Source organism: Arvicola amphibius, chromosome 17, assembly GCF_903992535.2.
Source record: "Arvicola amphibius chromosome 17, mArvAmp1.2, whole genome shotgun sequence".
In the NCBI taxonomy this organism is placed as follows: Eukaryota; Metazoa; Chordata; class Mammalia; order Rodentia; family Cricetidae; genus Arvicola; species Arvicola amphibius.
Window position 1 is genome coordinate 1,701,727 of NC_052063.2, and position 15,785 is coordinate 1,717,511.

Below are 15,785 nucleotides of genomic sequence, written 5' to 3' on the forward strand. Positions count from 1 at the left end.
GCTAAAGCTCTGGTCTCAGCTCCAGCGCTGTGGCTTCGGGTACAATGGCAAGCTCCTCTCACTCCCTCATCTGTCAAGGACATCCATTTCGTGGTTTGTAGGGAGAATGAAAGGAGATGACATGTGTGATACCAGAAATAAAGCCAAACGGATGTTCCCAACAGTAAACACCACTCTGAACTAGACTAGGACAGTCAAGGGAAGTAGTGACTGATTTTCCCCACCCTTAAACAGACCTCACTTCTTAAACACAGGCCTACAATTCTCACCTTTTCTTTTTAACAGTTTTGCTCTTCTATTGCAGTGGTACTGGAATAAGCTCTCTTTACAGTCTGCCACGTTCTCCTCAATGAACACGGACTTTGCCCTTGTTATTTTCCCCATCCTGACCACCTTGCTACCTCATCTGGAGTCACTGGAATCAACCAGTACCGCTCGAGGGACAGGACAGGATCCTAATCTTAAAATGGACTCTTTTACATTCACCTGGTGGCCCGTGTCAGAGTCCTCGTGTATCTTTTGGACCACAGCAATACTAAAATACTGGGATGTGGGATGCGCATGTTAAATGTGCATTACAGATTACAACACAAAGGTCATAGGGATTTTCAAATTTTTAAACAAGAGAGATGTTCAAGGAATATTTATAGTCAAAGCAAACTCCCTGGATGATGTCTTTATGGCCAGTCAAGGTTATGCCCACTCTCCACCAGACGTCAGTGGATATATATTCCACAGGGATCTAATTTTAGTCCTTAACCGGAACTGAAGGTCAGCCACCTGAACATGATACCTCTCAACTTTGGCCCTCTGTATACAGCCAGTGAGAAAAAGCATGAAAGGAGGAGGGACAGACATGATGGGAGGGAAGGAAAGGAAGGGAGGAAAGGAGGAGGGAGGAAGGGGGGAGAGGTAGAGGAAGGAGGGAAGGGAGAGGGAGGAGGGGGAAGAGGTGGAGAGAGGGAAGGGGAGGGAGAAGGGGAGAGGAAGGAAAGGAAGAAAAGGGGGTGGGGTGGAGGGAGGGAAGGGAGGGAGGAAAGGGGGAGAGGTGGAGGGAGGAAAGGAGGGAAGGTAGAGGGAGGGAAGGAAGGGAGGAAAGGGGGAGAGGTGGAGGGAGGAAGGGGGAGAAGAGGGGGAGAGGTGGAGGGAGGGGGAGGGGGAAGGAGGAAAGGGAGTGAGGGGTAGAGAGGGAGGAGAGATGGAAGAAGGGAGGGGGAAGGAGGAAAGGAGGTGAGGGGAGGGGAGGGAGGGGGAGGGAGGAAAGGAGGGGAGGGGAGTGAGAGAGGGAGGCAAGATGAAGGGAAGTTACTACATTAGTAGTGGGAGATAAGTAACTGGCTGTCCATTCTCTAAAAGAACTATTCAAAAATTGTATTTTAAAATACTAAACATTTAATGAATTACTGTAGAACAGTAAAACATGCTTTTAATAAAAGTCATAGAGAAGGATTCTGGAGGGTCAAGTTTGAGTTTTTTTAATATAAAAAAAAAGCTAAACAGATTTCCTAAATGAATACTCACCCATCTTAGTCCATGTTTACTTACACCAATGTTATATCTATACATTTGGGATTTTTTCCTAAATCATATTATGAAAGACAAGGAAATTCTCACTTTATTTCCGACAGAGTGCGTCTCTCACAGTCGAGCTACGTCTTCTCTTCCTGGTTGTGCTCATCTCTCAGCAGGACAGACCACCACCTAGGGTCTCTGTCGGAAAGACCTAAGAGTTCTGAGGAACAATCACTAAGTTGGTTTGGCTCAAGTTTCTTAGCTAATTAGCAATCCTGAGAATGGCGCGCTTACCATCAAACGATTCCTAACAGAGGGGAAAGACGGCTTAGGTGTAGACAAAAACTTAAAACTACTCAGCTGTCCCTCCTTTCTAGACTGAGGGTAGAAAAGCATGTGTAGAAACGTTTTCTCTTCAAACACAAATCCAGTCCACTACATTTCTCTTACTATTTAGGTGTCTTTATTTTCCAAAAAGTCCTTTTCTCCAAACCAGATGCCAAATCTTAGTCTTTAAGAAAATTTAGGTTGGTAATACTGGCAGTTACAGAAATATCTTCATTTCTTGCATGCCAGAATTTCTCAAAAGAGAAAAATTTTAAGAGAACTATTAAGTGAAAAAACATCTATTTTGGGTTAATAGCAATAATACAACAAGACTCAGATAATTTATATTAGGGAGATTTAACACATGGAAAATGAGTGAGTAGTAAGCATCTTTCAATATACAACAGCTTAAGCTATGTGTTAAAATACTGAATAAATAATCCAGGGACTTTAGTCACAGAAAGCGTTGGTAGGCGAGTTATCGGGGCAGGAGACGGAAGGACAGTGGAACATGGACAGAACCTGAGAGGAGCGGGGACCAGAGAAGGAACCAGAGCAGACCCTGGAAAACGGGCATTAGATGAAGTATTCAGAATTGATGCCTCTGGCTCATGATACCCCAGAGGGAACCTGTATGGGACAACATTCAGGGCCCCGTACTACAGTGTGAGTTCTCTGAGGATGAGCTTCACAGCGATGATCATTAAAGGCAAGAAGAGAAATTGAGACTTGTTCTGGCCACAGCTTTCCCACACAGGTGGAAAACTCTCAATTTTTTATCCATAATTGGAATAATTAGAATTATTGGCAAAGTCTAGTCCCTATGAGTTCTATCAATTACAGACATATAAATATTCCACTTTCCTTGACATATGAGCAAAATTTCTGAGAAATGAACAAAGTACTGAATAAGGGAACCAACCTTACACTTCTAGCAACAACAAAAAAATTCTGATATATCTGAAAAGGAATCTAGCCGGGCGGTGGTGGCGCACGCCTTTAATCCCAGCACTCGGGAGGCGGAAGCAGGCGGATCTCTGTGAGTTCGAGGCCAGCCTGGACTACAAGAGCTAGTTCCAGGACAGGCTCTAAAAAAGCTGCAGAGAAACCCTGTCTCGAAAAACCAAAAAAAAAAAAAAAAAAAAAAAAGAATCTGCAACACACTGGAATTCTAGAGCCCACGTCCTCCAGTCATCCACACAGCAGGGGCTGGATGTGGAAAGCATGCTCTCTGATACTCTTCAGTGCCTACACTCTACAACAAAACTCAAATCCTGGACACTTAAGAGTAGATTAATAAGCCACACAATGGGCCAGTCCGGCCTGATAGAGTATAATACAGGGCTATGGTACCAGGCTTCTGAGGTCTGAATCCTGGCCTAACCCCTCACCAGTTCAGACAGCACTTTCTCTGTATGCCTTCGTTTCCTCTCCTGTAAAGCAAGAAAAACCACAGTATGGACTTTAAAGCTCTGTTGAGAAGATTAGATGTGCACACGGACATACAGGGTTTATAAGAGGAACGGCATATGGTATACTTTATCTACTAATACTTTTTTCATACCATCTTATTGAGATATGATTCACAGAAGTCCAACCTGTTAAAGTACACAGCCATTTGTTTTTAGAGTACATATTCACACTTGTGCAACCGTCACCTCTATCTAATTTTAGAATATTTTCATCACTCCCAAAAGAAACTCAATACCCACTAGCAGTAAATCCCAGCTCCTCTCTTTCCCTAGTCCTCGGTCCCTGGCAACCACTAATCTTTTTCCTGTCGCTAAGGACCTGTTATCCAGGGCGTCTCACACTAACACCACATCTGTCTGGCTTCCTCCACTTAGCACACTTTCAAGGTCCATTCAGTGTCAGCGTGAACGCACCAGCGACTTTATTTCTTTAACTGAACAATAGTCCGCTGTAGGATGTAACATATTTGTTCGTCATTTACATGCTGATGGACATCTGGGTAGTTTCTACTCTTTGATTATTATGCAGCATACCTGTGTGTGCAGTTTTATGTGGACTATGTCCACATTGCTTTTTGTAGCACACTCGCAAGAGACACTCTAGATGCCTAGGGGTGTAAAACTGGCATGTTAGGGGGTAACTGGTGTAACTTCGTGAGTAACTGGCAGGTTATTTTCCAGACTAGATATACTACTTTCTACAAGTAGTGTGTGAATCGCAGGCTTGCATATTTCAGCATTCTTGTCAATATTTGTTATTATCTCCTGTTCTAGCACAGTAGGGGTGAGTTGATTTTTTTATAGCAGTTTTGATTTACCTTTATCTGATATCAACTTTTTATTTTGGAAACCTAGCTCTTCAGTTCTCTGTCAGAGACCAGCATCGACATTTTTCTGCTGAATTTGGTTTCCACTTCCCAGTGGATGCAGAGGACTGATTGCTACCTTTACTGTGAGTTTATCCCCAAATAAAGAAACCTTTGTTATACTCCATTCCAGGACATGGTGGAACACTTTGATACTACTACAATTTGGCGCCCAATGTGGGACAGTACCTTAAAGGTCACTGGCTAACAAAAGTTCCCCAACAGTTCTCCGTGCACTGTAAATTCAGTTGTCTTCTGAGTAAGGGTCCCTGGGGCTAAGAGAAGGCTCAGCAGTTAAGGGTGTTTGTTGCTCTTGCCAAGGACCTGGGCTCAGTTCCCAGCACCTGCATGTTTATAAACTATTCATAACTAGTTTCAAAGAATCCAATGCCCCCTTCTGATCTCCATGGGTACCAAGCATGCACATGATACACAAACACACATGAAGGAAAAGATACTTCAAAATTTTTAAAGAGTTCCTTAAATATTTTAGGTGATATTTTTACCAAATATGTTAATTCTAACAAACATTTTCTCTAATTTTACAGATTATCTTTTTTTTCTTTCTGGTAGTATCTTTTAAAGCATGAATGTTTTTAATTTCAACAAGGTCCAGTTCATCTGTTTCTTTTTTGTTTATGTTTTTGGTATCATCTGAAAGCATGATACCATGGTTTCCCCAGTAAGTTTTATCTCTTAGATCAAGATCTTTGATCCAGTCTCATTTTTAAAGTGTTTTTATTCATTTTTATTTTATGTGTATTAGTGTTTTGCCTGCATGTATGTCTTATGAAAGTGTCATATCCCCTGGAATTGGAGTTACAGACAGTTGTGAGCTGTCATGTGGGTGTTGGGAATTGAACCCAGATCCTCAGTGCTCATAAGAACTGGGCTATCTCCCCAGGCCCCGTTTTCATTTGTGAGTAGGATGTGGAGCAGGTAAGGACCCGACCACATCGTTTGCACATGGTTGTCTAGGGATCACTTCTTTTGTTAGCACATGGTTGTCTAGGGATCACTTCTTTTGTTAAGAGCCACAGTCATTCTCACGTTAGTTCCAGTCTTGGCCACCATGGCTCTGTCCATTTTAAAACTGTTAAACTGCCCCCACCACTCTTTGAGACATGTTAGCTCAGGATGCATTCAAACTTTTATAGCAGCCAAGGCTGGCCTTGGGCCCCTTATCCTTCTGCCTCTACCTCCCATATACCAGGATGACAAGCACACCTTACCATAAACCTACCTTAACCAGCTCCATTCCCATACACCAGAACTAACTACGAGCACACCCTACCACACACCAGGACGACAAGCACACCCTACCACACACCAGGACGACAAGCGCGCCCTACCACACACCAGGACGACAAGAGCGCCCTACCACACACCAGGACGACAAGCGCGCCCTACCACACACCAGGACGACAAGCACACCCTACCACACACCAGGACGACAAGCGCGCCCTACCACACACCAGGACGACAATCGCGCCCTACCACACACCAGGACGACAAGCGCGCCCTACCACACACCAGGACGACAAGCGCGCCCTACCACACACCAGGACGACAATCGCGCCCTACCACACACCAGGACGACAAGCGCGCCCTACCACACACCAGGACGACAAGCGCGCCCTACCACACACCAGGACGACAAGCGCGCCCTACCACACACCAGGACGACAAGCGCGCCCTACCACACACCAGGACGACAAGCGCGCCCTACCACACACCAGGACGACAAGCGCGCCCTACCACACACCAGGACGACAAGCGCGCCCTACCACACACCAGGACGACAAGCGCGCCCTACCACACACCAGGACGACAAGCGCGCCCTACCACACACCAGGACGACAAGCGCGCCCTACCACACACCAGGACGACAAGCGCGCCCTACCACACACCAGGACGACAAGAGCGCCCTACCACACACCAGGACGACAAGCGCGCCCTACCACACACCAGGACGACAAGCGCGCCCTACCACACACCAGGACGACAAGCGCGCCCTACCACACACCAGGACGACAAGCGCGCCCTACCACACACCAGGACGACAAGCGCGCCCTACCACACACCAGGACGACAAGCACACCCTACCATAACCCACTCCATTTTCACTTTTCTCCTCCATGTTCCTCTTGGCTATTCTGTGCCTGTTTTAATTTCAGAACTGGCCTATCAACTTCTAACAAGAAGCCACCTAGAATTCTAGAAGTGATTACACTGGATTGGTGGATCAGTGGTAAGAATATGGATATTCTACTTGTAGTAAGTCTTTCAATTCATAAACAGGGGTTTTTTATTTATTTAGATCTTCTTTAATTATTCTCAGTGAAGTCTTAGACTCTTTAACATTTAACTCTGAGCTATTACTTGTTCTCAAAGGTTCTCAACCTGTGGGTCATGACCCCTTTGGGAATTAAACAACCCTTTCACAGGTGCCACCTAAGACCATCAGAACACACAGATATTAACGATTTACAACAGTAGTAAAATTATAGTTATGAAGTAGCAACGGAGATAATTTTATAGTTGGAAGTGACCATAACATGAAGAGCTGTATTAAAGGGTCACCGGTATTAGGAAGGTTAAGAACCACTGCTTCAAGGCTTACTATATGCACCTGAGAGATCTGCTCAAGATTAATATTCATTTTCTGGAAGGTATTGAAGCATCACTTATATATAGTAATTTTTCTTTTGAAATACTGTTATATACATTATATCTGCAAATGTCACAAATACAACAATAATTAAAATTAATCATTTCTATCAATCTTTTTGTTTTTGTTTTTGAGACAGGGTTTCTCTGTGTAGTTCTGGCTGTCCTGGAACTTACTCTGTAGAGCAGGCTGGCCTCAAACTACAGAGATCCGCCTGCCTTTGCCTCCCGAGTGCTGGGACTAAAGGTGTGCACCACCACCTCCTGGCACAATATTTGCTTTATTGGCCGTGTTTAGTATCACTTCTGCTTCTTTTAATTTGTCCCTGTGGACTCCAGCTGCCATCTGGAGTCACTTTAACACAGTACAGCTCTGCTACCGTTCACCTGTGTGGGAGTTAGACAGGGTACTTACATACACTGAAGGTCACTAAAGGGGACCACGAGATGGCTCAGTTGGTAAAGGATTTGGAAAATAAGCCTGTAGCTTGAGTCAGATTGGCAGAGCCCATGGTGGAAGGAGAAAACCAACTACTAAAAGCTAAAGATAAGGGAAAATTCTTGACGGCCGCAGGAGAAAAATAGGTGAGAAAAGTGAATTGCATCCCTCCTGAGAAGACAGAAGTCCAGCTAGTCGTGGAGTGCTCTTCACTGCACCTGTTCGCTGGGGGTCTCAGCACACCTGTCACCAACTTACTTCTTTTACTGAGCTCCAGAATTTGTTTCAGAATATGTTTTCTTCATAATGAAGCTAATCTTGGGATTAGTTTAAACAACAACAACAAACTTGTGTTCATTTAAAAGAAGTAAGTTTCATAGGTTTCACTGGGGTGAGGGTTTAGAGCTCCATACTCTGCCATGACTGAGAGACGCGCTCACAGGCACGTTCAGATGAGAAAATATACCCCAAACTCCGTAATATCTATTAAAGACACAATTCTTATCACCCAGTCACAAGTCCCTAAAAGAAACACAAAGATCACACAGGATGGGCCAGGGAGACAGCTCAGTAAATAAGTAAAAGCACTTGCTGGCATGCCTGATGATCAAAGTTCCAGGCGGGAAACTAGGAAAGTCAGGTGTGCTGGATTGCACTCACTGGTGAGCCCACGCTGCCCTGGAGAGAGGAGAGATAGACAGAGGATCCACAGAAGCTGGAAGTGCGCAACAGAAGCCAGAGACCTTGTTTCCGAACAAGGTGGGGAGTGCAGCTGCCACTCCAGGAACGGGGCTAGGGAGTCTCTGATCACCACATGTACAGTGTCATGTCCATTCCCATGTGCACACATGGGCACACTTTTTTTTTTTTTTTAAAAAAATCACATTAAAACCCTAAATCAGAAGAGTTTTTCTGACCTTTTCCCCTAGATTGATCCTTTTGATTCTTTGACAAAAAATCCACAGTGAAAGGTACAGTTTGGAATAAAACTAAAGTCGGTTTAACTACTACTAGACATTCGTTCTGCTTACAAGTCAAGACCTGTAATAGATTCCTGCTAGGGAAGAGCTTTAAAAACAAAAATTTGAGGTGTGAATTTGGTATGTGTACACATGTTTTAATGGGATAAAAAATATTTAAAGTTACCATCTGTGGGGAGGGACACCCTAACCCTTGTTACCATCTATGGGGGTAGGACACTGGTGTGGGAGGTCCTTCTGTCTATGTGTTGCTTTATTGGTTAATGAATAAAGAATTGGCTTAGCCTATAGCATGGGAGAAGGAAGGCAGAGTCAGAGAGACACCAAGGAGCCACTGGAGATAGATATACTGAAACTTTGCTGGTAGGCTACAACCTCGTGGTGATATACAGATTGATAGAAATGGGTTAAATTAAGATGTAAGAGTTATCCAATAAGAAGCTAGAACTAATAAGCCAAGCAGTGATTTAATTAATACAGTTTCTGTGTGATTATTTCGGGTCTAAACTATCCGGGCAGCTGGGAATCAACAAGCAGCCTGCTACTACAAATTGGCCCCCAACAAGACGTGTTTCAGAGTGAGTACTGTTTGTACTATCTACCTATGTGCTCCTTAGGTAAACTCATCAAGGAAATTTTAATTCAGATTTACAAGCCATATTAAGATTTTTCTTTTAAGTGTAACAAAGGCTTTCAGGACAAGCACCTATGCTTTGAGCTATTCCTAAGAATGGATTCAAAGTTGAAGATCAACAATTCTGTCTTGGTACATTTTCCCTGGAGGAAGGTAATGGAAATGTTTGCCATTTGTTTTCTGTAGCTCATGGTGAAGCCAGCACCTATGCGACTGACGATACACCAAGCCAAACCCACAGGCCAACAGCCAACTCAGGAACCTAAGCCTACCACGGGCCCTGATGCACAGGATTAGTAACAGTGTGTGGATTACAGGTGCTCTAGTATGTTGGGTAGAGCATAGTCTAGAGGGAAAAAAAAAAAATATATATATATATATATATATATATCAGAAATAACAAAATGGACTTTTGTATTCATATACATTTACTTCACTATATAAACTGGTTTGTAAGTAATGCTACTTTTATTTAGTAAGGTAATCAATAAAATTCATTTTTTTTTTTTTTTTGGTTTTTCGAGACAGAGTTTCTCTGTGGCTTTGGAGCCTGTCCTGGAACTAGCTCTTGTAGACCAGGCTGACCTCGAACTCATAGAGATCCGCCTGCCTCTGCCTCCCGAGTGCTGGGATTAAAGGCGTGCGCCACCACCGCCCAGCGTAATAAAATTCAATTTTAGAAAAAATGTACAATTAAGAAAAAAGAAGCCAGGTGGTATGGTGTACACCTTTAATCTGAGCACTTGGGAGCCAGAGGCAGGTGGATCTCTGTGAGTTTGAGGTCAGCCTGGTCTACAGAGTGAGTTCCAGGACAGCCAGAGCTACACAGAGAAACCATGTCTTGAAAAACCAAAAAAGAAAAAAGAAAAAAAAAGAAAGAAAAGGAAGAACAAAGCATTGCTTTATGTTTATGCCCCCAACCATACTGTTCTAAAATACTGTTTTGTATTTTACTGTGTTATTATAGTTATGTTCTGAAATCAGTGCAACCTATTATAATCCAACAGTTTACAGAAAAAAGAAACCTACTCCACAGCAGTAACCCTCAAGTAGCAGCATTCTATGGATTTCCTTGCCGTATTTTCTGTGTAGTTGTTACTAGAATTACAGCTGTGATCACTCTCCAAATATATTTATCTTGCCCTGAGTGAACAACATCGTGAGCTGTGTTGCAATTCTGAAGCATAACTAAGAGACACAAAGCACAAAACCACACAGCGCGCTCCCATCACAGGCGCGCTGGCTCCACCCAGCCTCCAAGTTCCTTTCCCCAGCTTTTTGTTTGTTTGTTTGCTGGTTTTTCGAGGCAGGGTTTCTCTGTGTAGCCCTGGCTGTCCTGAAAACTCTCTATGTAGACCAGTCTGGCCTCGAACTCACTGCTGGAATTAAAGGCTGTGCCCAAGGCCTGGCCCCTCCCTCATCTCAGTGACATCACCGCAGTGATGTCATACACGTAAGTCACTCAAGTGCCGGGTCCCCTAAAGAGCTCACAGTTCCAAATCAGCAAACACCCCACGGCTGAACAGAAATGAGTCTGAAATTATAAAATATGCTTGAAGTTTGGATACTGAAGCGCTCGTTCTTTTGAGGGCAGTATCTCACATACGGTTAGTAAGGTACTGAAGCGCTCGTTCTTTTGAGGGCAGTAACTGAACACAGTCGTTGTCCTAGACAACTGCAGCTTTTCCACAGCTGAGGATGCTCAGGTCAAGGAGCTCCGAGCACGCTACTCCTCTCTCCACTCCCCAGTACTGGGGTTGAACTCGGAGCCGCACACGTTAGGCAAACCGTGACCCTGAGCTGCCTGTCATCCAGCTCTAGTCATTTTATGACGAATCTTTTTTTTTGTATTTATTTATTTATTTATTTATTTATTTATTATGTGTACAATATTCTGTCTACATGTATGCCCACATACCAGAAGAGGGCACCAGACCTCATTACAGATGGTTGTGAGCCACCATGTGGTTGCTGGGAATTGAACTCAGGACCTTTGGAAGAGCAAGCGGTGCTCTTAACCACTGAGCCATCTCTCCAGCCCCCATGACGAATCCTTTTAAGTTTTATTGCAATACTCTTTACTGGCTTTGAGGGACGTTTTGTGTTAAAAACCAAAGCAAGAGCTTTCACTGTCTCAATGCGGGTTTCCAGATTACTCATCATTTCCTTCCCCAGCTCGCATGTTTGCATGGTACATTTGTTTATGGGCTGACAGGTAATCGCAGCCTATCATTGTAGGTGAAGATGTAAAGCAAGCGCAGGTGTTTCTATCCAAATACACAATGATTCACATGCACCTGTCACAATTTGCATCGCATGCACAAACACTGGAACTGCATCTGACTTTATTCCTTAAGGAAAATCCATACATTCCCATTTGCCGATTCCCTTTGCTGACTCCCAGCTTAAGCTTGTGCTTCAGTGGTGTCTCAACAGTGAGAAAATAAGAGATAGAACAAGGCCTCAGACCATAACGTAGAGTATTACAAAGTCTGCTTCAATGCATGACAGCTGCAGAGCGGGGAGCCCTGAGACCTGTACATAGCAGGGAGTCCTTTCCACACGAGGCGCCACCACACTCCAGCAGTGTGAGCACAAGCCCCAGTCCTCCAGGGCACTAGTGAGGAGAAGCACATCTCTGTAAAACTAAGGACCATGGCAGAGTCAGCAGCCAGACCTAGAGAAGTCAGTAGAATGACGTTTTGAGGAGAAGCACATCTCTGTAGAACTAAGAACCATGGCAGTGTCAGCAGCCAGACCTAGAGAAGTCAACAGAATAAAGTTTTTCTTTTGAAGGCACCGCCCCTCACACTATACTAGGTTGTCACAAAATTTTCTTTTTAATATAGGTAAGATATTACCACGGGTGGGTTTTTAGTTGATGTTGCTTTTAGCACAGCACGTACTTTATGAAAGGAGGGGAGGGCTTGAACTTCTGTTACCAAGTAGCTACTGACAGAGGCTCTAGAGCAGTGGCTCTCAGCCTTCCTGATGCCCCAACCCTTTAGTCCGGCTCCTCTGCTGTGGTGACCCCCAAACACCAAACTACTTTGTTGCTATTTCATTACTGACATTTTGCTACTGTTATAAATCATAATGTAAATGTCTGAAATGGAGCCTCCAAAGAGGTCAAGACCCACAGGCTGAGAACCACTGCTCTAGAAGCATACTTAGGACAATACATAAGAGCAGCAAAAGAAACTATTCAGTAATTTGATTTCTTGTATTTTCACATTGAACTCAATGTAGAGAAGCGCCTCCTGCTGTTTCCACAGAGAGCGTCTGTGCAGTTAGCACTGGAGCTGTCCCACAGTTCCCTGCCAGTGTCTGAAAGGAAATGCAAGCATCGGAGTCGCTAATGGTTTTAACCATTGGAGACTGGAATGGATTTGTTTGTCAATGTTTTCCATTAATGAGAATTACCTAGCTAGGTCCCTACTGACACTTGTTTACAACAGACCTCCCAGGAAGCAGAAACCTACACACACACTGCAGTAAACAGTAGGGCAGAAGTCACTCTCTCCAGAGAGCTGACAGCAGCAGAGGGCAATCTCCACACCACAGATGCAAACAACCTCTGGATCAAAACAGATAGGGATGTCTTCATCATCACTCACAATACGCTACCACTTTACAAAGCGTTCGCATCAGAATAGGCGCCTGCGATGATTTGAAGTATATGGGAAGATGAGGAACTTGAGTGTCTGGGGTTGAGTGCGCGTCAGAGGAATGTTGCTGGAAGCACACCCATGTAGACAGAGGGTGGGGAGAACGGTTAGAAAATGACAGGTTTTCTACTACTCTACAGAAAACAAACAACATGGATAATTAACAGGAAAAATTCCCTTCTCAACTAATATTTATAATATCTGCATTTAGCTTTTTATACGCCCGTATGTATGTGCAGGTGTGTGTGTATCCCAGGGATCCTTCAGTCTCTCTCTCTCCAGTGTGGGGATTACAGGCGTGTCACTCTCCTGGCTTTTCCATTGGTTCTATGGTCTGAACTGGAGTCCTGATTGTGAAGCACACACTCTATTGACTGGGTGACCTCTGCTGCTTTAATGTGCTTATTATGATGAGTAAAAGTACTATCAAAGATCTGACGTCTGACCCCCAATATAGCATTAATGTTACAAATGTAGGGTGGGTTCTCCCAATCAAATATATGTCTATCATTCAATATGCTCCATTTAAATACCTCACTTCGTTTTTTCAATAGCGCAGATTGTAATTTTTTCTTTTTACTACTTCATAGCATTCTGTCAACGTACCATTTTTTTTCTTCCCAATATACCTTAACTGGTTGTTTCCAATCTTTTGCTGTTTATGTACATTTTAATGAAAAAATTTTGCTCACTTGGGTTCAATCTAAACATAAAACAGACCTCCAAAAGTGACATATTTTGGTCAAAGGGCAAAAAGTCTCAATTAAACAGATAACACCAACTTCTCCTTCACGCACTGTGTCGCTGGAAGAAAGACTATCTTCAGGGATACACACGTTTGGTACCCACTCCCCAGCTTCTGAGTGTTTCTAAGAAGGCCAATTTTTAAAGCTATTCAAAAAGTATATCCAGTTAATAAATCTCCACTGCAGAAGGTATCGTTTGTCTTGTTTACACTGCAAGCCCTCGCTGCACTCCACGGCACTCATTTAGCAGGCGTCCTGAGTTCACTGTGTACTCAGAACTGTGATGTGAAAGGAGAAGTTAACGGATAAGGAGAGGAGGGAAGAAACAGAGTACTCTGTATGTGTAACTACGAACATGTAACACCAGAACATAAACACAAGGGCAACAGAGAAAACAGGGAGCGAAAGAACGGAGCAGATCACTGATGGCACACCATCCTCAGCACGGGAGGTCACCGGAAGACTCCAAGGCTAAGAATGACACAGCCAGGCTGTTGTCTTAGGCGTATGGACAGGCAGCTACAGCTGGAGCCACAGGTCACCAGAAAGTGGAAGGGCAGCTCAAGAACTAATGTAGTAGCAGGCAGTAGAGGCGCAGGCCTTTAATCCCAGCACTTGAGGTAGAGGCAGGTGGATCTCTGAGTTCAAAGCCAGTCTGGTCTACAGAGCAAGTTGCAGGACAGCCAGGTCTATCAAGAGAAACCCTGTCTCAAAAACAACAATAAAAAGCAAATCAAAATAAACTAATATAGTGATCCAGATGAAGATCTGAATTAGGACTAAATCTTAGGAGGTGTAGAGAAACTGAATACAGACAGAGGTAACGGGCAGGTGTAAGGTTACCAATCCTCTACAGCATCTAAGCCTCTCTCCAAGCAGCAAGAGATGCACCCTGACTCAGTCAGACTCTCATCTGACCTCGGACTCTGTGGGGCTGGGATGGGGTATGGGAGCCAGGAAAACAAAAAGGGAGGACTGGTTAATCCTTATCCACCAGGTAAGGCAGCCACGCACTACAGAGCCCCCCCTCACAGGAACTTTTGTGTGCCGCTCTCTGGATCCCACCCTGACTGTGCGGCTGGTAACCTAGACAATGTGGTAGTAAGCACAGAACAGCAGCAGGAGAAGCTGCTCCCAAACTTAGCCAGCACAGCCACGCTGTACATTAGCCGACATTGTGTACAACCTGGAGATGGGCCAGTCCCATCTGAGCCTTTCTCCTACTTAAGTAAGCCCAGGGATTCGGTGGGGATGAACAGGAGGGGTTTGTGTGTAACCCATCCTAAACCTGCTACCTCTCTTTCTTCTCAGGATTCCTGAAAAAAAAAAACTGAACTGAAACAGAAAACTAATCAACAGCCATTAGATGAAAACAAGTCCACTGCTTAAACCATCCAGGAGTAACAGACACACACACACATCATACACTCACACACACACACACACACACAACACACTCACACACACACATCAAACCTTACCTTTCTTTTATCTTCATCTGTTGGTTCAAATTTGAAAGTGGCCCTATGCTGAAGGGGGGAAAAAGGAAACATTGTCATTTTAATATATACATTTTAAATATTTTTAAACACAATATGCAAACTAATTTTCTTATAAAATACTGCTTTCTCATCTCAATATTCTTATTAAAGTAAGACAGACATAATAATATTTAAAAATTAACATAAAGCCACCTGAAAAGACCACGGCAGCAACACAAAGGGAAAAGAGAACCAAGACAGCAACTACCCGGGGGGGGGGGGGGGAGGGCTCACACAAGGCACTGAACAACTGAGCTGCAGTCTGAGGGGTAACAGGTGTTTGCTGTACATGTGTGGACCATATACTCATGAAGCTAGCAGCTCTGAGAAGAAAATGGGACACTTAAGAGGGCGGCACATGGAAGATGAGACTGGAAACACAGATGGGGCAGACTACAAATCCCATCAGTGTGCTGGGTTTTTCCTTTTTGTATTCCATAAAAAAAATCAGAAGTTGGCAGCGGTGGTACACGCATTTAATCCCAGCACTCGAGAGGCATAGATAGGTGGATCTCTGAGTTCTCTGAGTTCGAGGCCAACCTGGTCTATAGAGCGAGTTCCAGGACTGCCAGTCAGGGCTACACAGAGAAACTATCTCAAAAAACCAAAAATGAAGAAAGGAAGGAAGGGATGAAGGGATGAAGGAAGGAGGGAGGGAGGGAAAGAAGGAAGGACAGATGGGGCGAAGGAAGGAAGGAAGGAGGCATCAGAGAACTGCAGAGACACTACTCTGGAAAGGAGCCTCTGTCACTCACTCACTAGTTGTGACTTCAGGCACGTCGCCCACCTGGCTCCTCTTGTGAGAACAGACTTAGCTAAGGGGTGACTGTGAGGGTTCTGAGAGCCTGGCACGTGGTAAACAGCTATGTCAGGATGCTGCTGCTGCTGCTAATGATATTAACAATTAACTGGAAGGGAAAGGAGTGTCAT

At 44.2% G+C, this 15,785-nt stretch overlaps 1 protein-coding gene across 2 annotated transcripts in view; it reads right to left on the minus strand.

The window, feature by feature from the left end:
* Ric8b (RIC8 guanine nucleotide exchange factor B) overlaps window positions 1–15,785 on the minus strand; it is a 95,675-nt gene that overhangs the window by 73,395 nt on the left and 6,495 nt on the right. For both annotated transcript variants that reach the window (XM_038314425.1, XM_038314424.1), the window contains exon 2: window positions 14,796–14,843. In XM_038314425.1, coding sequence (XP_038170353.1) covers window positions 14,796–14,843 — 48 coding nt within the window. The remainder of the gene's footprint in view (window positions 1–14,795; window positions 14,844–15,785) is intronic.